The 24,741-nt window shown below is 40.8% G+C and overlaps 1 protein-coding gene across 2 annotated transcripts; it reads right to left on the bottom strand.

Moving 5' to 3' along the window:
* Window positions 1–1,912: 1,912 nt before the first annotated feature.
* TFG (trafficking from ER to golgi regulator) lies at window positions 1,913–24,653 on the bottom strand. Of its 2 annotated transcripts, none has more exons than XM_075264973.1 (8): window positions 24,482–24,653; window positions 20,981–21,190; window positions 15,752–15,835; window positions 10,482–10,628; window positions 10,231–10,398; window positions 9,706–9,840; window positions 2,870–2,974; window positions 1,913–2,703 (listed from the first exon to the last, which is right to left on the bottom strand). In XM_075264973.1, the coding sequence occupies exons 2-8, from the start codon at window positions 21,162–21,164 to the stop codon at window positions 2,330–2,332; spliced, it is 1,197 nt and encodes a 398-aa protein (XP_075121074.1). In that variant the 5' UTR covers window positions 21,165–21,190; window positions 24,482–24,653; the 3' UTR covers window positions 1,913–2,329. The 2 variants fall into 2 exon arrangements, with proteins under 2 accessions (XP_075121074.1, XP_075121075.1); XM_075264974.1 differs by having other exon boundaries at window positions 9,718–9,840.
* Between the last annotated feature and the right edge of the window lie 88 nt (window positions 24,654–24,741).

Below are 24,741 nucleotides of genomic sequence, written 5' to 3'. Positions count from 1 at the left end.
TCCCATGATGCATGGTTTCCGTGTACCCCCTCCCTTCTCCATTTTCCCTTGCAAATAAATCAGGTAATAAATCAATTTTCACATCTGAGGTCACATGATGCTGTGATGTTTTATTCATGTTCACTCCCCCCTCCCCGTTGTAAGCAGCAAACACAAAGAGGAGTGATGGAAGATGAATCATGGGAAATGTAGTTTTTTCACAGATTAATGCATGTAAATACCGCATATACTCGAGTATAAGCCGACCCGAGTATAAGCCGAAACCCCTAATTTTACCACAAAAAACTGGGAAAACTTATTGACTCTAGTATAAGCATGGGGGGAAATGAAGCAGCTGCTGGAAAATTTCAAAAATTAAAATGTTTTTTGGGTGCAGTAGTTGCTGGGGAAGGGGAGGGGGTGTTTTGGTTGTCTGTCTGCCCCTTCCCTGAGTTTGAGGACTGTTTTTTTTTTCCCCACGTGGAGTTCAGTCTGGCTGAATATAGGGTATCTGCAGTGCTCCTATTAACCCCTTCCCGACGGAACAGGAGCACTGCAGATACCCTATATTCAGTAGACTGGGCACTTTCAGACACAGGGATACCTAATGTGTATGGGTTTCACAGTAATTTTCTACTATTATATGTATTCTAGGGAAAGGACTGATTTAGAATTTTGATTTTATTTTATTATATCTTTTAATGCTTTTTTTTTTTTTTTTCACTACATTATGGGAGATTCTATACATTACAATTGTGGCTGGTCATAGACAAGGTTTTGGAAGCTGGATAACCCCTTTACAATTAACAGTTAAGACTTGGGCTACATTGTAAAATGTGTCACAGCAACCAAAAATTTTTGTTTAAAGAGGACCTTTCACCACTTTTGGGCACATGCAGTGTTATATACTGCTGGAAAGCTGACAGTGCGCTGAATTCAGCGGACTGTCGGCTTTCCCGATCTGTGCCCGCTGTAAAGAGCTTACGGTGCCGGTACCGTAGTGCTCTATGGTCAGAAGGGCATTTCTGACCATTAGCCAGAGACGTCCTTCTGCCTCGCGGCGCCAATCGCGCTGTGCTGTGGAGCGGGGAGGAACGCCCCCTCCCTCTGCTCAGACAGCTCGTCCATAGACGAGTATTATCAGGAGCGGGAGGGGGGAGTTCCTCCCCGCTCCACAGCACAGCGCGATTGGCGCCGCGAGGCAGAAGGACGTCTCTGGCTAATGGTCAGAAACGCCCTTCTGACCATAGAGCACTACGGTACCAGCACCGTAAGCTCTTTACAGTGGGCACAGATCGGGAAAGCCGACAGTGCGCTGAATTCAGCGCACTGTCAGCTTTCCAGCAGTATATAACACTGCATGTGCCCAAAAGTGGTGAAAGGTCCTCTTTAACTCACTATCATGTGACTATTTTAGATATGCAATTTGGATTTAAAAAAAACAAAACAAAACACAACAATATCTGCAACATAAAAAAGCTGCGTTTCTACAAAGTGGGGCCTCAGCCTTACAGTGATCCCAGGAAGCTGATGCACGCACTTCATGTTATTAATATCCAGTCATCACTTTATCATCCATTTTTAGGCTGCTTGTGACTGCATGTCAGAGTTTTACTAGGCAGTGGAGATTTCTGGTCAGTTTAGCGGTAGTCAATATTACCAGGCTATGCGCTACAGTTATAAGCACAAGTGGAATGTACTCTGCACATTTGACGTTTTAGGAGCTTTTAGAAGTCTTGGGCGTTGCTGGTGTACGATACTTGTTTAAAATTCCTATTTCTAGCTCAGCATCAGTATTACAAGACAAAGTCTTAGACCATTTCTTTTACCAACCCTCCACTCTCAGAAGTGTTTCATATGTAGTTTTTTCTCATACCACATACTGAGGAGGCACCAAGTTCAAGGCTGACAATAATAGGAGCACAATTTCCAGTAATGACACCATTTATTCAGAGGCAAGTGAAGATTAAACGAGTTGACCATTTTATTAGGTTTCAGTGTATTAGAATGTGTACATAATACCTAGTTTATTACTCCAAAGAGTTCTATCTGAACACATCAGATCATTAGAAACAAGTGGGGGGCATTAGCATATTGTCAGGGGTCGACAAGGCTGACTAGCTTGTCAGATACTTGTTTTTTGGGTTTAATTTCAACTAGAGAGCAGATACAATCAAAAGCAAAAAATAAATCATTTGGTCTTCTCCTCCAGTAAAGATACACAACACTGAAAAGCACAGAATGCTTTTCGTCTGCTGTCTGAAGCATGATTACAATTGTAAGCATAACATTGAAGTCTGTTGGGATGGAAACAGATCTAGCAGCCTTTGCCTCGGCAATGATAGTGCTTTTATCGGTAGCCAGGTCCTGGTTGGGTGTACCCTTGACCAAATGGGGGACGGTTACGAGCATATGGGTTAGGCCCACTTGGAGGAGGGGTTACAGTACTACCAGGTGGAGGAGTAAATCCTGGCCTAGGTTGATAGCTTCCTGGTTGGCTTGGTGCCATTCCAGGCTGAGAAGCAGGGGGGACATTATAGTTGGCAGGTTGTGACGCTTGTGTAGTGTAGGTTTGTGGAGGGTAGGTGCCGGCCGGGTACTGTTGAGGGGCCTGGGCTGGTAGTTGTTGTGGCTGGCCTTGAAAACCAGGGGCAGGAGCCTGAGCAGTTTGTTGACTGTAACCTGGAAACTGCTGAGCTGCTTGGGGCGCTTGTTGATTATAACCTGGAACATAGAAACACAGATTTAACATCTTGCTGTAGGAAACCATACGTTATAGTGCACAGGGAGTTTATCCGCAGCACACCATAAATTTCATTTTATTGCTCCTAGAAGACACACAAAGTCTACTGTTGCTAGTGAGATCTCCTTATACGAGTACATGTCTTACCAGGATACTGCATGCCATACTGCTGCTGGGGCTGAGCTTGAGGCTGAGGCTGACCTTGAGCTGCTGGATACCCAGGCTGTTGTGGATACTGTTGATAGATTTGCCCTACAAAAGGAAATGTATTTTAGACTGAGTATGAAATGAAGCCTAGAATATAAACAATGTACAAGTAAAGAAACATTCACAGAAATCACTTATTAGCCAAGGGTGAAGAATACACCTTAGTATTAAAATCGTATCTCCAATCATAAAACCACTTTTCATAAAAAAAATACTGCATGTGCATATTGAAAAAAAGAAAAAAAACACACCAAAACTTTGTAATATATTTTAAATAAATATGTTTCTTTCTCCACTTATTAGGCTGCTCTCCTCCAGCACATCTACCCACAGACTGTTTATCTACGTAGATTTCACCTCAGTACTTAGCCTTACACACAGAAGTCTATGGAGAGGGGGAAGTGAAACGAGGATGAAGTTAATCAATTTACTGTCTCACCCTTCCCATAGACTTTTGTTTAAAGAGTAACAAAACAAGTTTCTTTAATCATCTATATTACAAAGTTTCTTACATTCCCATCTACTATTCACTTATGAGAAGTTGGCTTATAATTAGAGGTACGCTTTAAGCATCTTTTGCTTTCAGCAATGCAAACTCTTAAGTTTCTGGGAAAGAAAAACAAATTATAAGACAACAAAGAATTAAAAAGCATGTACTTTGCCACAGGCACTTGGAATGAAATTCTCAAAAACTCTCCTTGCAATTGGAAATAACTAATGTGTGAAATAAGTGTTAAATACTTCAGTGCACACAGCAGTTGCCCATAGGCTAAAATGTGATGAGAGATGTCCCTACATTGACATTGCTGGAAAACGTTCCAACAAGAGAAGAATGGCATGCTACGCACAAATACAGGCTGGCGACAAGAAGGATCAGTTACATTAGTGTTGCCAACATACAGTAGAGACAAAGTGGTATTCTGTCTCCTCTGAGCTGCAGGTGAAATTATTATTTGTAAAGTTACTGCAAATTTCCTAGAGATTCCTTTTAATAAGGGAGTTTCTAGTTTTAAAGATGGTTGCTGAAATGTTAAAATAGTAGCTATGTATGTCAGGAAATAAAAAGCTGAGCCATTCTATTCAACATGCTGCTGACATGCAGAACCACAACCAGGAGACATACACACGTGGACACAATTGTTGGCCCCCCTCGTTTAATGAAAGAAAAACCCACAATGGTCACAGAAATAACTTGTATCTGACAAAAGTAATAATAATCAAACATATTGACAAGCCACAAAGCTTCTGGGAAAATGTCCTATGGACAGATGAGACAAAAATGTAACTTTTTGGCAAGACACATCAGCTCTATGTTCACAGACAGAAAAATGAAGGATATCTTGAAAAGAACACTGTCCCTACTCTGAAACATGGAGGAGGTTCTGTAATGTTCTGGGGCTGCTTTGCTTCATCTGGCACAGAGTGTCTTGAATCTGTGCAGGGTACAATGTAATCTCAAGACTATCAAGGGATTCTAGAGAGAAATGTGCTGCCCAGTGTCAGAAAGCTTGGTCTCAGTTGCAGATCATGGGTCTTGCAACAGGATAATGACCCAAAACACACAGCTAAAACACCCAAGAACGGCTAAGAGGAAAACATTGGACTATTCTGAAGTGGCCTTCTATGAGCCCTGACTTAAATCCTATTGAGCATCTTTGGAAGTAGCTGAAACATGCCGTCTGGAAAAGGCACCCTTCAAACCCAAGACAACTGGAGCAGTTTGCTCATGAGGAGAGGGCCACAATACCTGCTGAGAGGTCCAAAAATCTCATTGACAGTTACAGGAATCGTTTGATTGTAGTGATTGCCTCAAAAGGTTGTGCAACTAAATATTATAAGGGCTCTATCATTAGTGAAACGTGATTTGAGCTAGTGATTTGCTACTCATTTTTTAAAAGACCCCTCGTTTTTATTACATATCAGTAAAACCAATATGTAAATGAGCCTCTCTGTGCACCCTGGGCGTTCCCCCAAGCATCATACCTTGATAACGCCCCCTCTTTCACTTGTGCTCCAAGATGTCCTCCTCCTCCGTCTGTGTAACCTCCTCCTTTGTCTGTAATCTCGCTCCTGCGCTTTGAAATCGCAGGCATGCGCAGTAACACTCCGTTCTGAGCGCTACTGGACATGCCAGAGCACCATTTTCTTGTGGACAATGGAAGAAAGCGAACAAGAAAATGGTGCTCAGAAGGGAGCGTTACTGCGCATGCCCAGGGTTTCAATGCGCAAGAGCGAGATTAGAGACGATGGAAGCGGTTACACAGACAGAGGACGACAACTTCTTGGAGCACAAGCGAAAGAGGGGGCGTTATCAAGGTATGACGCAGGGGGTGCACGGTGGCTTGGGGAAACGACCAGCGTGCACAGAGAGGCTCATTTACATATCGGTTTTACCGATATGTAATAAAAACAGGGGGGTCTTTTCAAAAACGAGTAGCAGCACCTGAATAGCCTTTTTAAAGGCTATTCAGGCATATCACTAGCTCAAATCACGTTTCACCAATGATAGAGCCCCTTTAAAGGGATTCTCCCATCTCATCCTATCAGCCAGGCTGTATATACAGTGTCTGCTTCTCACTTCCTGTATTTCTCTCCCTCCCTCCTGCTGAACAGGACACACAACACTTCTATAGGTCAGATAATCTGCAGATTCTTGTACAGAATGGACTTAGTGGTATCTGAGTGTTTACATAGACCGCTAACAGACCAGACTATCAGTAAAGTGCAATTAGCTGAATGGATTGCCCTGTCAGCACTGAGTAAAGTGACGTCACTTGTCCTATCTCCCAGGTCCGTAGTTATAGCAACGCAGTGTAAACAATGGGAGGAATAAATTCACATATTAGGCAAAGAAAGCAGAATTTCTAAAGCAATATATTTAGGAAAAGGCTTCAATTTACATAAGCTACCGGTATAGATAGAATCCTTGAGATGGGACAAGCCCTTTAACCCTGCTGTTCTGTTCGGGTCAATATGACCCGAAATGATTTTTGAGACCCTGCAGATTTTTTTTTAATGAGGATTTGAAACTAGTGGTTCCTTGACTTTTCCTCATTTGTGGAGCTCTACATTTTTTTTTTATTTTTGTCTTTTTTTTTTGTTTACCTTTTGCTACACGCTGATTGTTACACTTGTACTGTTCGGGTCAATATGACCCGTTAGCATTTTATACTGTTCTACAGGTCTCTGATTATTTCTGACTGCAAAAGTTATGTTTTTTTATGTGTTCTTCATCTCCAAATGGTGGTGGTTTCACTGTTCTTATCAGTAAGCAAGTAATTATCTAGTCTGTTTGTGAGAGAGGAGACTGGTTGTCTATCATTCAAAGGGTAAAAGTTTGTGGAATTGCGAAACCGGTCGCCACATATTTAGAGCTACAATGTGTCTTGAAAGGTTTCATGACATTTCGAGAGTACTGCGGTTTGATTCTAAAACAGATAGAATGGAAAGAAGAGCTAAATATAAACTAGCCCCTATTAGAAATGTTTGGAATCAATGGGTAGAGATTCTACCAAAATTGTATAACAGTGGTGAAAATGTAACTGTTGATGAGCAACTGGTGGCATTCCGAGGTAGGTGCCCATTCAGACAATATATACCAAGTAAGCCAGCAAAATATGGCATCAAGATCTGGACACTTTGCGACAGCATATGCTCTAAATGTTCAAGTGTATACAGGAAAAGCCCCTGATGAAAGACCTGAAACAAATCAGGGTATGCGTGTTGTTCTAGATTTGACTCATGGACTAAAAGGACAAAATGTCACATGTGACAACTTTTTTACATCCTATCAACTAGGCCAGATGTTGAAGAAAAAACAACTTACCATGCTGGGTACTATGAGAAAAAACAAACCTGAACTACCGCAAGGTATCCTTAGCAAGAGAGAGGTGTACAGTTCAACTTTTTATTTTTCTGGAAATACAACTGTTGTTTCTTATGTTCCAAACAACAACCAAACAGGTAATTCTCATGAGCACAATGCACCATGACAATGCCGTAAGTGATAGAGAAGACAGAAAGCCTGACATTATTTTGGATTATAATGCCACAAAGGGAGCAGTTGATACTTTAGACCAAGTAATATCAACATATACATGCAAACGCAAAACCAATCGGTGGCCAATGATTTTATTTTATAACATACTGGACGTTTCTGCATACAATGCATTTGTCTTATGGAGAGAAATCGACCCTGATTGGAACCGGAATAAGCTGCATAAAAGAAGATTATTTCTTGAGGAATTGGGAAAATCCCTGGTGAGGCCATATATTGAGAGCAGAAAAGTGACCCTCAGAAGTGAGGGAGAAGCCATTGTAAAAAGTGTCCAGCATGCTCAAGAAAGAGACTCCACGTCCACGGCCTCCACCTGCACAGCTACCAGCAAAAAAAGGAAGAGATGGAGCTTCTGTCCATCTACCTGTGACAATAAGACTAATCTGACATGTGCTGGATGTTCAAAATATCTGTGTAAAGGACATGTGTCTTATTATTGTGCTCAGTGTAAAAACACATGAACATGTTCAGTTTTTTCTTTTTTCTTTCTAAAATGGTTGAAGTTTTTATGATTTTTCATTTGTTGATTTATAAAATTTGTTTTCAAAAAGATAAATTTCATGTTTTAGTAATAGTAATGTAAAGCTTCTTTATTATTTGTGTGCAGAATGTCAACAATCGAAGAGAATTGCAAAAAGCCTGTGTAACCTTTTTATGAAAAAAAATAAAATAATTAAGTTTGAATTTAAATTTTTCTTTTGTTTATGATCAAACATGTTCACATACAGTATTTCAATGAAAAAAGTATTCAAATAAAACAATTAGAATAGCTAAAAATCAAGAATTAATAGGTCGGGTCATATTGACCCGGGAACAGTACAAGTGTATAGCAAATGCGAACAGAACAGCAGGGTTAAGTTAAAAGTACCATAATTTCTGTCCAGGCCTGTTTCATGAGTTTTATTTATTTTTTAATTCTGGTGAAGCATGGTTGAAAAGCAATGTCTGACTTTCATTTGTTCATTTTTACAGAATTTTTATCTATTATTACTTTTGTCAGAGTTACGTTATTTCTGTGACCATTGTGAGTTTTTCTTTCATTAAACGAGGGGAACCAACAATTTTGTCCACGTGTGTATCTATATAGCAGCACTGCTATAGACTAATGTATTGAGGAGTGGAAACGTACAAATCTATATAGCAGTCTCCAAGTTCAATTTTAGCTCTATATTGAGTGTGATAACTCAGCGCTAAGCAATCAACGTCCTTTATTTTTTTTAGATAATCAGAAAAAAGTCTCTCCTGAGAAATGCAGACAGGCGTGTTCCCATTACTAAGCACAAAAATAATGCAACAAAATATGTTCTAAAAGCAGAATAACACATTTACCAGGAACTCTTCTCCGCAGAGATTTTTAGGTTATCAGTTCCATTCTGGCTTTGAAAGCATTGACTCAAAATGAATGCCGACACCAATATTCATACAAATGGACTCTTAAATTGGAAAGATAGTCATTTGCAAAGATAAGGAAAAAAGCGTATTGTAGTTATGTGTCCATGCAAGATACAGACAGGCCCAAATGATAGAAAGTAGGGATTACAGAGGTTCACTGTACTGAAAATGCAACCACTCACATGACTACAATCCAATAGAGGGGTGGCTGCTAGCACTGAAAATGCACACAGATAAGGTTTGTATAAAAGGTTCCATTCAATGCTGGCTTCAAATCTATTAGTGACGCCCATAGTTTCTGATCAGGCAGGCTGCCTAGCACCTATACACCTACACCCCAGTAGTACCAACCATCATAACACTGCCTGGCTGCATCATGCTAAAAAGAAAAAAGAATTAATCATGAGACATTTGTTGGCCAAAATACAAAAGCTCACAGCCTACATGAAGGGTACTCATGTCCGTCACAAGACATGAGTTCCCTTGATGCAGATGTGAGTGCATTTTAACCAACATATCAACTAATACTTCTTGGACACTTTTTTTTTTTTTTTGCAGGATTCAGCCTGGCCCGGTTAAGTTTGTGTAGGTAAAATGGTGTCTTGGTCTAGTGGGGTTCACGAATATATGTGCTGGGCAGCTCGCCAATCTCTGTCCTGCAAGGAACCATCAGGTTAATAAGTTGAGTACAACCTGAGCTATGGCTACAGGAGATCTACAAGCAGGGATGTAAGGGTGCGTTCACACGATGTAACATGCCGCGCAAACTCTCACACGCCGTATACGCTGCCATTGATTTCAATGGGAGTTAGGATCGTATGCGTCGTGTTATTTTGCGGCCCTGATTCTGCGGCCGTAAAATCACGGCCGCAAAATAACGCAGCGTATACAATCCTAACTCCCATTGAAATCAATGGGAGCGTTTACGGCGCACAAACTCTCACACGACACGTTACATCGTGTGAACTCCCCCTAAGTTGGAAAGAAAAAGTTGCACAGACTCCAACTCAAAATAAACCGATCTTTTGTAATTATAAGATTTTTAATATTTTATAATCAGATGCATAGCTTGTTGCATATTTACTTTCATAGGAACTCAAGCACTAGATTTTTAATGAATTCGAGGAGCTTTACTGCTACTGATTGACCATAACAGTCAGCCATTTATGGAGTCAGAGTGTAAAAGGAGATCAAATTCATGTATACATATTACAAACTATTTTATGCTCTAGGTTTTAGTATGAGCATCTGAGAAAATGTGAGTACATAATACGAAGAGCGTTATATTAAGGAGAAAGGTACAGGTTAAAGAAATCTATAAGCTAACCTTCAATCTGACCTGGCTGCTGAGCTCCTGGGTATGGCTGCTGCTGCTGTTGAACTCCTGGTGGATGAGCTGAAGAAGAAGAGGCAATACTATCTGGTGTGCTGGAACGTTCCTCTACCGGAGCACTGGGTGGGCCTAAGCAAAGGACACAAATCTTAATTTACAGCAGAGTGATAGAAATGTTTACATGTGAATATTTGCACCATTTTTTTTTTACCTTTACCATATCTTTTAAGGATGAGACAATCATTGTCACATACACACTGTGAACTATCATTGTTTATGGGCAATTGTCATGTATGGACCGTTCTAACATGCAATGTGGGGGCACCTGTCAGGGGTTGGTTCACTACACTTGCTCATTTTTGCACTCACCCTTCATTCAGGATGAAAATTTAGCATAAATCACACCCAACACAGTCCAAGCCCCCCAGATACATGCTGCCACTATCTAGATATTAAGTTATAAAAATGGTTGTATAAAGGATTTGCATTTACAGCATTTTATTGTGATTTTACACTCACCAGTAACCTGGTCCTCTGTTAATCCAAAGGCTGACATGACATTTTTGTTGATTTCCTCTGGATTCTTTAATGGATCAAAAGCAGACATGCTGGCAGCCATAACCTGGGTAGACGGCTTGACTGAAGAATCAGGGGCAGCAGGTTTCTCTTCTCGACCATCTACTGTTTCTGTTTCATTAAAGTCACAGAAGAACTTGAGAAACAAGCCAAAACCATGTCATTTGATAGACTCGATAAGGAACCAGTATTACCTGTATCCTGTATGCTGCTTGGGATCCCAGGTTCAGCAGGTGGTTCTAAACAGTCCAACAGACGATTGACTTTGTTGCGCAATTCTATCAACTCCCTCCGAAGATACTTCACCTGACTGGACTCGAGAGGTCGAGGCTGTCCATTAACTGAGGGCAAGGTAACATGTACTTGAGTAATGCACAGTAGTAGCAGTGTGGTCAGCAGACAGGATAAACAAGGATAATAGTTTTTGAGGTAGGATATTTAGGGAAAACAGATGAAGTAGAAGAGGTGAACAGGTAAACTATGATAAGAGGTCTTATACAACTCATAAAAGAACCATACCTCACCGTCAGTAGTGCCGAAAGAAAATTTTATGCAATATGCAACTCCTGCATCTGCTCCAAAACCTAGCAGGCAAAACTATGTCACTATTACAGACGAGGAGGAAGTCCAGCTTACATCGTTTGATAAGGTTTACCATTCCAGGTTAAGCAGAATGATCTCCAACTCAGTAGATGCTGGCAAATGTTACTGGGTAGAGTATAAACCAGTATCGCCCCCAGCCATAAGAAGGAAAACATGGCTGGGTTACTGACAAGTCCCAGACCATATAAAGTTCCTGAATTCATGGTCCTAACCATTGGCAACTGATCAAGACAACAGATTGAAATGACCACCAAGATGGCAACAGAATATTTAAAACTGTAAAACTTTTACCTGCTAATATTCCCAAAAATGTTTCATTGTCTACAAATGTAACTTTAAGGGCACACTGAATACACAGACATGCAGTCCAAGCGACTCAATGTGCTGGTGCCTGACTACAGGCTCAGGATAGAGGTAGAAAAGAAAGCGGTGTTTTACTGTTCACACTGGACTGCCAGCACAGTCCGCCACCCAAGTTTGGTCTTCTGTATAAGAATATTTAGGAGACTAATTCCAGGCCATTCACCAGATTTTATATGTGTCAATGACCCCAACAGAGGAGTTCTTGTGATATCTGACTATCCAATTGTTTGTCTGCAGCGGTGACTTCCAGATGAAATAATCTACTAAATATAAAAATCTTGACACTTAAAATTGACCATCTTCTTTCTCTATGCTTCTTGCTTTGTATGCACCGCTGTGTCGGCATGGTGATACGGTTTTGAGCGATTTGTGTTTAGCTTGATTGAAAACAATACGATTAAACAAAAACCAAAACACAATGTTGATTTATTGATATATCAAAAGGCACCTGGCAGTTAAATTTAGACCACTAAACCACCAGCAGGGCTTTATGTTCATGCCCATACACAGATCTTCAGTGAAGCACAACTTGGCTCCCCTGCAATGCATCCCACAACCCGTCCTAGTTAATCCAGACGGTGACTTATGTTTAGGAGAACTATGCATACATATAATGATTTAAAGGGATCCTATCACTGGATACCTTTTTTTTTTTTTTGACTAACACGTAGGAATACACAGTAAGTAAGCAGTCATTTTTTGTGGCCTGTGGGCATGCCCAGTCAGCTCTGCCTGAGGAATAGAAGTTTGACTCCCAGCGCCAGAAGAAAACACATGAAGAGGCCATTCCAGAAGGATGGAGGTCGCGCTGGAGATTTCTCTCGCAACATTCGGGACGCCCCCAGTGCTGCGACAGAACTCATTTGCATACTGGCGAAAAAAGGTATTTCTACCGAACGGCGCCGTGGAGAAGACATCTAAGAGTAGGAGAAGAATAGCCCTTCTTAAGGTTATTCCTACGTGTTAGCCACAAGAAAAAATTGCGTTTTAATGATAGGATCCCTTTAAAAAGTAAGCAAATCATTTCATGCATTATTTTACTCAGCATGAAGCTGACAAGTTATTAAAAGCAAAAAAAAAAAAAACCCAAAGAGTTCAGGGCATGTATGGGTTTCCCAGCAAAGGCATCTGGATGATATAATTAAACAAGTTGATGCCAAGACGGAACAATTGTGATATGGAGCAGAAAGTATTGAGGCAATCAGAAAAAAATGTGCGAAAATCTACAACATGCGAGCAACATAAAATGTATTTGTCAAAAAGGGCTCTGTGAGCAGCGACTAACATTCACTACATATCATAAAGGGCACAGATGCCTCAGATGGGGTCCTACAGCCCCAAAGAGTCAGAACAGAGAGCTGCTAAGAATGAATGTCCCCTGGTCTCTTCACTCACATGGACAACAATTGCTGGTATATCATGTCCGCCAGGCTGCTGGACCCACAGCAATGACTTGGCACATGGATGGGATGGATCTGCCATAGCTCACTTCCTTCTGTATAGCCCATTATTCAGAGTAATTTGCTTTATCGTTATAAATGGGAATACTCCATTACATTTAGAGATGTGCGGTTTCACTCTTTTTTTTTTTTGTTAAAAAAAGAGAATTGGATTGAAATGGCACTGACTGATGCGACTGTACGGGACCAAGGCTGGTGAACTGAATATATATATATATATATATATATATATATATATATATATATATATATATATATATATATATATACTAAAGGGATTAAATCCATACTTGTATGGTGTGTTTTACTAGGCAGAGCTGCCTCAGACTACATTCCACAAAACATAGATCTCATCCACTTCATAGAATATTGCTAGACTTCTGCATAATGGGAATCTTCTACCACCTACTGGCAGATCTCTGTATAGCCATTATTCCATAAACTGAAATGGCTAGACAAATTAGACATACCATGGCTACACAGTACGGTACTCTCCCCCCCCCCCAGATGTCCTTATCTTTACCTATCCAATCACTTGCATACTTTGGTCCCAGAGTCCATGAGGGTCTCATCTCGAATTTATATGCCCACCTCATACGGATCAAAATGTCTCACCTGGCCGCCCCTTCTTTGTGGATTCCTGCTCTTGATGAGGAATCCTATTCAGAACTTCAGGAATCAGCACAATTTATATCCCCGTTAGCTAACAATAGGTTGATTTAAGTGTATATCAAACATCAAAGTTATTTGACCCCTGCAGGGTTGCAACATCCAGAGTGCCTGCATTGTACAGCTGAGTATTCAGACTTCTGGCATATGATATGGGATTGCCTTGTCACTGAAGGTTTCTGGGCGGAGGCTATGAGTGTATTGTAAGAAGTCCTTGGTACTCCTGTTTCACTCACCCCTGACGCTTACCTGTTCAGCATTTTCGACAAGGAGCTATGGCCACGCCATTGTCATACTATGATGTGGGAATCTCTATTTTTAGCTAGGAAAGCCATAGCTCTATGGTGGATGGCTCCTCGCTCACCCTCCCTCTCACAATGGAGAAAACTGGTGAACTTAATTCCACCATCTAATCAACTGGTATATAAGGATAGAGGATGTCCAAGTAAATTCAACAAGGTCTAGAGTCCTTTGTGTAACTCACTACCCAGTCTTTTCGTACAGCCCTTGATGCATTTATAAGTTAAAATTGGCGCTCCTCATACACACTTTCCTGATCTCGCCTATCCCCTGTGGTACCCCTCGACCTATTAAGGCCGCATGGGTCTGATTGAGCCGCTTTGCTCTTTGATTTTTTTAATTTTTTTTGCATGGTTATGCTGGATAATCTTTTGTCCTCTACAGATTAGTTCGACTGGATCTTCTGCCAACCTCTTTTCTGACTTTGGGACCATTTGTGCTTCTTATATTCAAGATTTCTATGTTATGGGCTCTGCAGCAATGGTTTGGTTTCTTTACTTTGTTTAGTTTGTTCAGTTTTGGCACAGGATTTACTGTACTTCTCCTGCCATTTAATTTGTACTATACAAATTAATATACACACACACACATATCTATATCACAGGAGCTCAAAGAAACAGGATCTAATGGGAAACACCATGAATATTGCTCCTCAGTAGCATGCTTAGTAGAGATGAGCGAACACTGTTCGGATCAGCCAATCCAAACAGCACGCTCCCATAGAAATGAATGGAAGCACCTGTGACGCCGGCCGGCCGCCGGCAAAGTCAGCGTCACAGGTGCTTCCATTTATTTCTATGGGAGCGTGCTGTTCGGATTGGCTGATCCGAACAGTGTTCGCTAATCTCTAGTCTTAATCTAAAGGGGTTTTACAGCTAAACACATTTATAGGAAATCCACATGATATGCTATAAATGGGCGATAGATGTGTGTCCTGCATCTAAGATTAAACCCCCCAGGTTCGATCACTTGGTTATTACTTGACTTCAATCTTGTTGACATTGCAGTCCTGCATGGTTAGACATTACAGAAACAGCATAGGTCTGACCTATGTGATTTCTGTGACTTCCATAGAAGTGAATGGGAATTACGAAAACCATGGTGAACAGCAAGGCAGATTTAGGAATACTGGCACTACTAACACCAGTTTTCATAGACACAAAGCTGACAAGGAGCACCCTCAACCCTCTTCAGAGAAAGACTACTGCACTGAAAATAAAAATGCATCAGCTAAACTTTAAATACAAATATATTAGAAAAGTGTATGCTATCCAGTTCTCTACACAAACGAATTAAAGGGGTTATCCAGTTTTTAAACATTATGGGCCAAATAACAGAATTCATCAATACAAAACAATCCCTAATACATTCAGCCCCGTTTATCTGCTTTATTTCCATTACATTAACCACAGCTGTGAAGTTTAGTTTACAAGCTCACTAACCCTGCCTCCAAAGCACCCCCAGTGAGCAGTATAGACAGCAAAGGTAGCACAGCAGCACCTGCTCTCCTTGTCCCTGGAAGCCACTCATGGGATTGATTTATTGCCTGGGCAGATATGAGGAGGAAAGCAATGCTGCACAGACTGAAGTGAGACAGACACTGAAACAAAACAGACCCTGTAACAATGAGGAAATTTGCACATAGGGGAGAAGGGAGTGGTACATAGAGTGAGAGCAGGCAGATGAATCATGGGAAATGTAGTTTGTCCATAGATTCACTGCATGCAAATAACACTGATACAAGGAGAAGCAAGTAAAATTAAGTCAAACAGAGGGTGCAAAGGGGAACTGTGAGAATTTAGCAATGCTGTGGATGTATTTGCAGTTACATTTTCAGAAGCTGAAAGACCCCTTTAAGTCATGAAAGCTGAAATACCTCTCTAATTCCATTTTGGACACAGGAACAATCCATGAAATAGACCAGGAGATAGCATTATTTAGGCATGATTATTCCATTAACCGTGGGGACAGAGGTCAGAGGTGAGCAGTTAGGAGAGTTGAAAAGCATAATAATAATGCAGGTAAGGGACACATATGTGTAAATGCTAAAGCCAAGAGACACCACCTACCAAATAGAGTCAGTTTCAATATCCTACTGCACTGTATGGCGAACGATAAATCTGAGCTGTCAAAAATAGTTATAAGGTCTCCATCTGTAGACAAAAGAAAATAAAGATTAATAGACATCTTATAATATATTAGCATCAGCCTGAAAAGATTGAAGACTTTTGTAAAGTAATGTAGTAGTGGACGAACGTCCCTTTAATACATAAAGTGCAAAGCTGTCATATTTAGTTCTAAAGGACAAGCAGCACATGATTCATTTAAACCAGTGGTTCTTAACCAGGTTTCGATTGAACCCTAGGCCCTATGCACGGTTCATTTTGTGTACTGGTAAAAAAACATATACCTATGTCTTGAATTTGGAAATAAATCATATTTGATCTATCACTAAAGAAGGGTTCGGTGAATGTGCATATGAAACTGGTGGGTTCGGTACCTCAAACAAGGCTAAGAACCACTGATTTAAACAATACAGTGCAGGTCCTTGTCCCAGCTTCTTAAACAGATGTGCAACGTACCCCATATTATGGGGTTAAAATCTAATCTGTGGTTTACATTTGTATGGTTTGGCGCACATTGTACCCCCGTTACTATCCTCCATGAACAGCAACATACTGTAACTCTGGACATCCGTCTCTCAACGGTCAGAAAACGTTAAATACCTCAATAAAACACATTTAAACCACATAAAACAGAAATGCTGAATTGATAGTCCCTTTCTAAACTGCACATCCTGCTAGCTCCTCCTTGTGGAAATATTTGTTAGTTGACATTTCCACGCTGTATGATGATGTGGCATGGTGAAAATGTTGGCATGTGTAAAGTATTTGCTTACAGGACTTCAATGTACATTAGGACAAAAAAAAAAAAAAAAAATCTATTCGAGGCATGAAGGATGGAAGATGCCAAGCAACATTCAGGCAACTAAATCCAAAGGTAAACAATGGGTTGACAAAAAAAATACAGTATAACCGGATTGGCTTCTCTGCCAGGTATGAGCCAGTCGTGCCTCTCCAGGAGCCCATTTTTAGTCCTGGCTATGAAACTTGTTGATAGATCCCCAAAGAAGTACATTAGTCTCTAAAAGCAGACTTTAATGCAAACCAGCTACTGGGGATTGTCATGTGCTACAAACACAAAAGGAGTTTTCCAGGATAAGAATATTCATGGCCTATGGTTAGGAAAGGCCATCAAAAGCTGATTGGTTAAGGTCCATTTTGAGGCATCCCCGCTGATCAGCTGTTTGAAGGGGCCACATGGTGCTCGGCTGTTTGTTTTGCCCTCTCCATTGTTAACATGAATCTGTCCACTTAGTAGCATGTGTGGAGGTTACTGCAGCTGCACCCAAGCACAAAGCTGAAACATACCATAACAATGCTTCTAAGCGGCCAGCGTGCAAATAGATATGTGCTGCAAACAGCCACCAAAGGTTGGACCCGCACCGATCAGATGGCCACTCTAGGGCTGGCCAATTAATCAAAAAAATTGCCAAAAGTCAGCTCAGGTAATCCATGTGAACTTGCTCATGTGAATTATTTTGCATCCATGCCACCCTGTCTCACATTGCCATTGGCTAAAGAATATGTCACTAATTGTACACTATCCTTCCAAGACGGCTAATATGTTAATAACCAGAATCACAATTCAGTGGCATGGCATCCAAAGTGTCCTAAAATAATCACTCACAAATCGAAGTAAAATATTCAACTAATTGTGATTTTGATTTAATTTGCTTTTGATTTGCTTTCCTCTTTGGGTTATGCAATTGTATTTATTTGTTCTCATTAGTTCCTGCAGTTTTTTTTAGTTTAGGAGGTGTATTTTTATATATACATTAATATATGGGTACTGTTGGTGCTAGTTTGGCATCATCTATTTGAGAGATATATATTTAAATACATTAATATTAATATAAACATTTTCTGTACCACTTGTTACACTCTATGCAGTTCTCCTGTCTATTAGTGTTGTCCATATTGTTCATGGTGCATATCTGTGTACACACTTTTTCCATCTTCATCTGCTGATGATTATACTTTTTATGTATGATTAATAATAAAATATTTAATAATTTTATATATATATACAGTGCATTGGTTTTTTATGCGGTCCTGTATATAGTTTGTGTTTGCTTGATAGGCCCGCTGTGGTGTTGAGGAAACTTTTCTATGTAATTGTGATTTTGATTTAAGCCATAAATCTCTCAGCCCTTATATTGGGCCTTCAATACTGTGCTCTCTGAAAATTATTAAATTATTTTAATTCTCATTTCTGAGAATTTTGTGCGTTCTGAATTTCAGATTCTACTGATCCCTGCGTGAGTAGGCTCCCCTGAACCAAGGTTAGAGCTCTGAAATTCAGGACACACAGCTCCCCAAAAGGTGGGATGAGTATGTGCCCAGGAACTTCTCCATGAGTTATTTTACTAGTCCTCTGATGAATACCCCCCCCACCATCCTTAGGAGCAGAGGAAAAGTGTTGGGAAGGATTTAAAGAGTCTATCAGGGCATAATAGGGACAGATAGAGACTGTCCTTGCCATGAAAGGAGTCATGCTTTGGGGTTATAGGGTAACATAAGGGCACGACCTCTTCCTACACCATGGAATTCACACTGGAGGGTTCGGTTTTGAGCATATTTATGTTGTTGAGGCCATACTATAGGACTTATAAAATATAACTTCTAATATATTATTTTAAATTATTTCAAAATAAGAGATCTTGTTCCTGTGTTTGATGATTGAATTGAATATTCTGGATCTATGGTGTTATGTGACCTCACATACACAGTTTTGTTTTTTTATTGAATGGGTTGAGCTGCGAATCCAAGCACAGCTGATGTAAAATATAGTGTTATGCTGTTTACTTCTTACGGAAGGGTAAGGAACTAGAGCAGCAAAGCTGTTACAGCACTCATGGCCTTGTGGTTGGGATTTAGAGCCCTGTATTCTCAGCTATAACAGACATAGCTGGAGCATGCCTCCTGTATAAACAGCACAATTAATACAGACTCCAAAGATACAGCAAGAGTAAATAAGCCTTAGGTGAAGCTGCTGTGGACGTGGCATATTAGAAAGTCAGCAGTGCTACTTCTCCTTCAGTTTCTAAGCAAGTGGAGATGTAGAGTTTTTAGCATCTTCATGGTGTGGCTGCGTTTGTTTTTCTTGCATGGTTTTCAGCGTTGTTGTTAGAGACTGGAAGCAGATTCCCAAAAACTGACTATTTTTTCTTCTTCCAAGAACACTATATAAGAAAAGGGGAAGGCCTCTCTGTGTTGGGTTGCTCTGGCAACAGGCAGTTTGCATACAGGGCTCTTGAGCCCTGTATGCAAACTGCCTGTTGCCCAGAGCAACCCAACACAGAGAGGCCTTCCCTTTTCTTATATAGTGTTCTTGGAAGAAGAAAAAATAGTCAGTTTTTGGGAATCTGTTCCAGTCTCTAAAACAACGCTGAAAACATGCAAGAAAAACAAACGCAGCCACACCATGAAGATGCTAAAAACTCTACATTCAATGCTAGACAACTGAAGGAGAAGTAGCCTGTGACTTTCTAATATGCCACGTCCACAGCAGCTTCACCTAAGGCTTATTTACTCTTGTGTATTTTGGGTCTGTATTAATTGTGTGTTTATAAGGAGGCATGTCCAGCTATGTCTGTTATAGCTGAGAATACAGGGCTCTAAATCCCAACCACAAGGCCATGAGTGCTGTAAACAGCTTTGCTGCTCTAGTTCCTTACCTTCCGTAGAAGTAAACAGCATAACAAAGCAAGCTACATGGTTTACTTGGGAGCTACGAAGCAGTGCACTGTGCTATTTCTGTAACTCCTATTTACTGCTATGGAATTAGTGAAGACAGCAGAAAAACAACTATTACTAACCTGTTTTTTTTTTGTTTTTTTTTTTACTAAATGTATGAATGAACCGTTCCAAAGAACACTGTGGGAGGAGGCAGAAGCTGTACCTACTTTCTCCAGCCAGCAATGCAACCCATGTTAAATTAACCTTATCTATGCCACTGTTAAGCGTAAGAGGGATTTGCTTTAGCGTATGCCTCTATACGTATAATAACTACATTATTCTCTGCAGGAATGCTCTAATATTATTACTGTTCATTATCCTGGGGACGTGATAAAAGTTGGGACATAAAGGTCCACCTGGACTATTCAATTCAATCTGGAGCCGGCTCCAATTACACGAAAGCTTATGTCATTAGGCCTTATTTAACTTAACCTTCTTTTATTAGGAGAATGTGACTAATGCTGGTCATATACATTACATTAAAGGAAAATCGGGACGGAACTGGTAGGGCGACTTCTAGACTTTCAACTATGTCTTATTCTGCATTGCAGCTCCATTTTCATGAAAATCAGCATTTTATTCTTAAGCAAATTAGCTGAAAAGGGCTTTAAGAACATTGTTTCACCTGCCAGGGCTTTACTCTAGATAATCTCCCCTAAATGCCACCCAGCTTCTCCTCTAATTGCTTGAGTGACATATCCCACTTTATCAGCAGTTAGTCAGTTATCTGGAAAGAAGAGTGTCATGTCAGGAGAAGAAATGTCACTAAAGCACTTTTCAGCAGATTTGCGCAAGAAAAAAAATGGAGCTGCAATGCAGAATGAGAAAGGCATCTTTGGAAAGTGTAGCTGTCCTACTGTTGGCCACTTCAATGAGGCCAACTTATCACCTAAGGTGTATGCCAGTCTGTTAACTATTCCATGATGGCAGGTGTCAGGCAGAAAAGGATCGGACTGTTGCACTTTGGTATGCCCAATCTTTTCATTCTTAGAGGCAAATAAGCTTTTGCCAGAGAGGTCTATGCTCTCTCACCCCATACAGAATATATGCCAGCTATGTGCATGGATAGACAGCTATCTTAATTTTTTTTTTTTTATATATAACACTGAACAACTAAGGATTTCATGACAACACTTCCCTGTTCTGAATTCTGAACTTATCAGTTTAAGGTCTGTGACACCAACTGGTCATATGCAATTTGTAAGCGGGTTTACCAACAATTAGCATTTATGGCATATCAAGTGGACATGCTACAAATTTCTCATCTGTGCGGTTCCTTCCACTTGTGCTCCTACTGAATTGGACAACAGAGTACACCAGGGAGTTGGCAGAACGTATACAGTCACTCTCCATCGAATTCTATAGGAGCTACATAAAAGCCATGAATGAACGCAGTTTCATGTAGATCACAGTATAGTACAGAATGGGGAAAGGTACCTTCATCTTTATACTTGATGGTAACTTCATCATTAGTCAAGAGCTTCCCACGGAAAACCCTCTGCATCATCAAGACCAGTTCATCATAAGTGATGTCCTCATTGTGAATGGGAATCCGACGGATATCTTCCCCAAGCTGAGCTTTAATGATCAGCTTGCCGCTCAAGTCCAGCTGTCCATTCATGGTGGACTCCGTGATGACAGAGGCAGCTTGATTGAATTAGGGAAAAAAAAAAAAGTAATAGAAAAATAGATATTTTAGAATTTCAGATAACATATAGCGTATAGTAAGAATGTAAACTATCACATAAATGGGGGACGACAGCGGAAAATGTGGAGAAATTAAAAAACAACACAACTTTAACGCGTTCAATGACAAGGAAATAGTTACATAGTAGATGAGGTTGGATAAAGAAATCAGTCCATCAAGTCCAACCTATAACCCCACAATCCCTACAGTGCTGATCCAGGGGAAGGCAAAAAACCCCATGAGGCTCGTGCCAATTTCCCCATTTCAGGGGAAAAAAATTCCTTCCCGACTCCAATATGGCAGTCAGTATAAAAACCCTGGATAGGACAAGGACTGTATGTGTTAGAATATATGGACTAAAGCTTAGTTCTTGATCTCACATTACAGACCAGAGAGTTATATTTACAATATCAGGCTCAATACTGGGTGCACAGTGAATGCATATATAGCTGACAGCCATCTACTATGTAAGTCCACAGTATAAATTGAAAAGGTTGGAGAAGACTCTTTAACGCTAAGGCCCCATGTTGCGGAAACACAGGTTTTTTTGTTGTTGCAGATTTTGCTGCGTTTTTTTTTTTTAGAAAAAGCCAGGAGTAGAGTATAAGAACTTCCCATATATTTTCCATTCCCTTTGTAACCATTCTTGGCTTTGGCTAAAAAAAAATGCACCAATATCTGTAACAAAAAAAGCTGCGTTTCTGCAACGTGGGGCCTAATTCAACTCCCCCTTCAACCCACAGGAGCTGCAGGGAAAAGAAGACCAATCCTTAGTTATCAAAGGCAATAAATCACTTGCAAAAGTGTCCGAAAGCAGATTATTCTACTCTTCCTACTGAGAACACCTGCACGGTCAATAGGAATGCCTGTCACCCCACAGTTATCTATGGTGTATGGCCACCGTAACAAATAGAAACAGACATCTTTTTATTTTCTAAGTTCTTGTCAGTAATCCAAGTGAACAATACAGTCAGCCTCTCCCCAGTTTCAGATAGCAGGGAACAATAGTGTAGTAAAGAGAAACTTAAATGTATTGTTCTTGAAAGTTGTTCTCTGATGTAATATAGATAAAGGAGATTTGCCCAATAAATGGTAGCAAGGAGCAGTATTGTATTCATGAGGATCCTTATCACAGACACCAATATGTTTATTGGGTAATTGTTATTGATTTTAAATGGATTTTTTTACTTATTAAAACTAAATAGCGAAATATATGACTTTTTTGTAATTGCTCTCTTTTCAGAGTATAAATTTCTTAATTCTACTTTCTATATAAGATTATAGGCGCTGCCAATGTTCTTAAGCTTCTCCTCTACTGTGTTAATATAACATACGTAGTCAGTAATACACGTTACAGTATAGTCACAGTCTGGAGACGACTCATTGAGGTCTATCAGAGAGATTTTAGAAGTTGATTGCAGGTAGGTGAAGCAGAGATCTGACATCTATGGTTAGTATTGGATGTAAGATTGGGGCACTATGGATGCTATCTGTAGAGGTGTGAACTTCTATTGGGATCATGTCTGTCTGTCGCAGACTAGTGGCCTGCCTCTAGTAAATGACTTAGGCTAGGTTCACACCTGCACTTGCTCTTTGTTCGGAAATTTTATCCCTGAATCCGCTTGAAAATGTAAGCAGGACTTTTCTCTTTGCATATTTCAGATGGAAATCCGGTGGATCTCCTTATAGTCTATGAAGTCTGCGGGTAACCAGTTTTTAAACAGATGAGGTTTCCATTTCTCAGGTCCCCAAGCAGACCTGAGGAACGGAAAGCCAAACACTAATGTAAACCTAGTGTTATATGACTTACGCCAAAGCTGCTGTGATGCAACAGTGACATCACTTCTATTGGTCACATGCTACAGCAGCATCTATGTCCTACTACAGTGAATAGGGCTGAACTACGATACCAAGCACAACCTCTATATAATGTTTGGCCAATGGAAAACATGGAAATGGGTTGTCTCAAGAGGAAAACTATTGTATGTATAACCAGGAGGACAAGGAGCATGCACAATGTAAAAGGGGTGCACTGAAACATTTTACACTGCTGCTAGTGGGCCAATAAATATAACAGACAAGTACTCATCTGTCCTTGGGCCTCCGTCTTCAACGGCAGGTGGTCCGTTCACTTGTATACAGGTACCGTGGCTGAGGGGACCACTGCCACAGCCAATCAATCACAAGCCTCAGCAGTTACCTCTTTAAAAACGGCATGTGCCATTTGTGAACAGGTCTCTGCTGAGGCCTGTGTTTGGTTGCAGTGGTCTCTTCCCACAAATGGTGATGTCAGCCAGGGGTCCTGCACTTGAAAACTGATTTTGTTGCAGATTTATTCCTTCAAAGATCTTGGAATGCACTTGATTCATTCGTTCCAACCTCAGTGGACTAACGTACATTGCAGTTACAAAGAAACACTCCAATAAAACCATTAATTTGTGTTGAAGTTTTCCGCTGCATGTAGCAGAGATCTGTAAAACAATCGTCCTCGGGTATTATACTGTAACCAGCTTTTCAAGTCTTGAATGACTCCATGGCAGAGCTGAAACATTGGCCACTTTCCTACTGGGGGGAGATTACTATAAGCTTTCTGACTATTTCACAAAGTAGTATTTGATAAATCTGGGGTACATCAGCTTGCTTGGCTCTTACTGACACTAGGGCGTATTTGGCTTGGTTGACGTACACTGCTTTACATGCCCAGGAACACACCAGGATGTGGATTTTTTTTTTCAGACAGTAGACACTAAGTAAATTGGCACCGCTGCCCAAAGCCCTGCCCAAAGTGGGCACCTGCACAGAAAATGACAATGTGATGGCAGACGAAACCAGGTGGCTTGTACTTTTTATGAATGAGTAACATGACCAAAAAACACCATTGATTTCAAATGGAGAGCAGCGGTTCCTCCATGCAGTCCATGTTTGATGGTGACAATTAGAAATGTCACCTGGATAATATGGCTGCACCCTTTGTCCCTGTAGCCACAGCCTACAAATCATCAGGCCTCATGTCATGAACAGAATCTACACAGGGGATGATAGAACTTGGAGTCCCATAACAAGGGCAGGTTGTCTGTCATCACATACAATCACAGGAGGAGACCATTAGGACTAGGGGGGTGTACCTCTAGATTTACGTAACAGGTCCACTGACAGTAGAAATACATGACTCGCACTGGCCCCTGAACAAGCAGCCGCCACACCCCTGCCCGGTCCTGCTCCGTGTTCCCGTCCCGAAGGCATACACTTACCTAGCGCAGCTGCTGGCGCTCCTCAGGTAGAAGAAACAACGCCCGCAAGGACGGACACACCGGCCGGCGAGGAAGAGGCTGAGGACAATGACTGGAACACTTGATCAGCTCCTTCCCCTCCGTCCGCTGTCTGTCTGGCAGCGTCACCCTTCAGTAACAGCCAATCACATTCCAGGATCATCCCCACAGGTGACCGACCCAACACGCATACTGTACGTGGCATGGACGCCGGCACGTCGCGCAGGCGCCCTGCATTACAC

The sequence above is a fragment of the Leptodactylus fuscus genome, chromosome 2, assembly GCF_031893055.1.
Source record: "Leptodactylus fuscus isolate aLepFus1 chromosome 2, aLepFus1.hap2, whole genome shotgun sequence".
Lineage (NCBI taxonomy): Eukaryota > Metazoa > Chordata > Amphibia > Anura > Leptodactylidae > Leptodactylus > Leptodactylus fuscus.
The sequence above is the reverse complement of the archived record's forward strand: the minus strand, read 5'-3'. Positions and strand labels throughout refer to the sequence as shown.

Bases quoted from the DNA above. Each gene is read 5' to 3' on its own strand.
- TFG (XM_075264973.1), bottom strand. From the start codon at position 21,164: ATGAATGGACAGCTGGACTTGAGCGGCAAGCTGATCATTAAAGCTCAG. The intron at 10,399-10,481 runs GTAATACTGGTT...TTAATGAAACAG, and splicing joins AAGCAGCATACAGGATACAG to AAACAGTAGATGGTCGAGAA. The intron at 2,975-9,705 runs GTTAGCTTATAG...TTCCTTTTGTAG, and splicing joins GCAGCCAGGTCAGATTGAAG to GGCAAATCTATCAACAGTAT.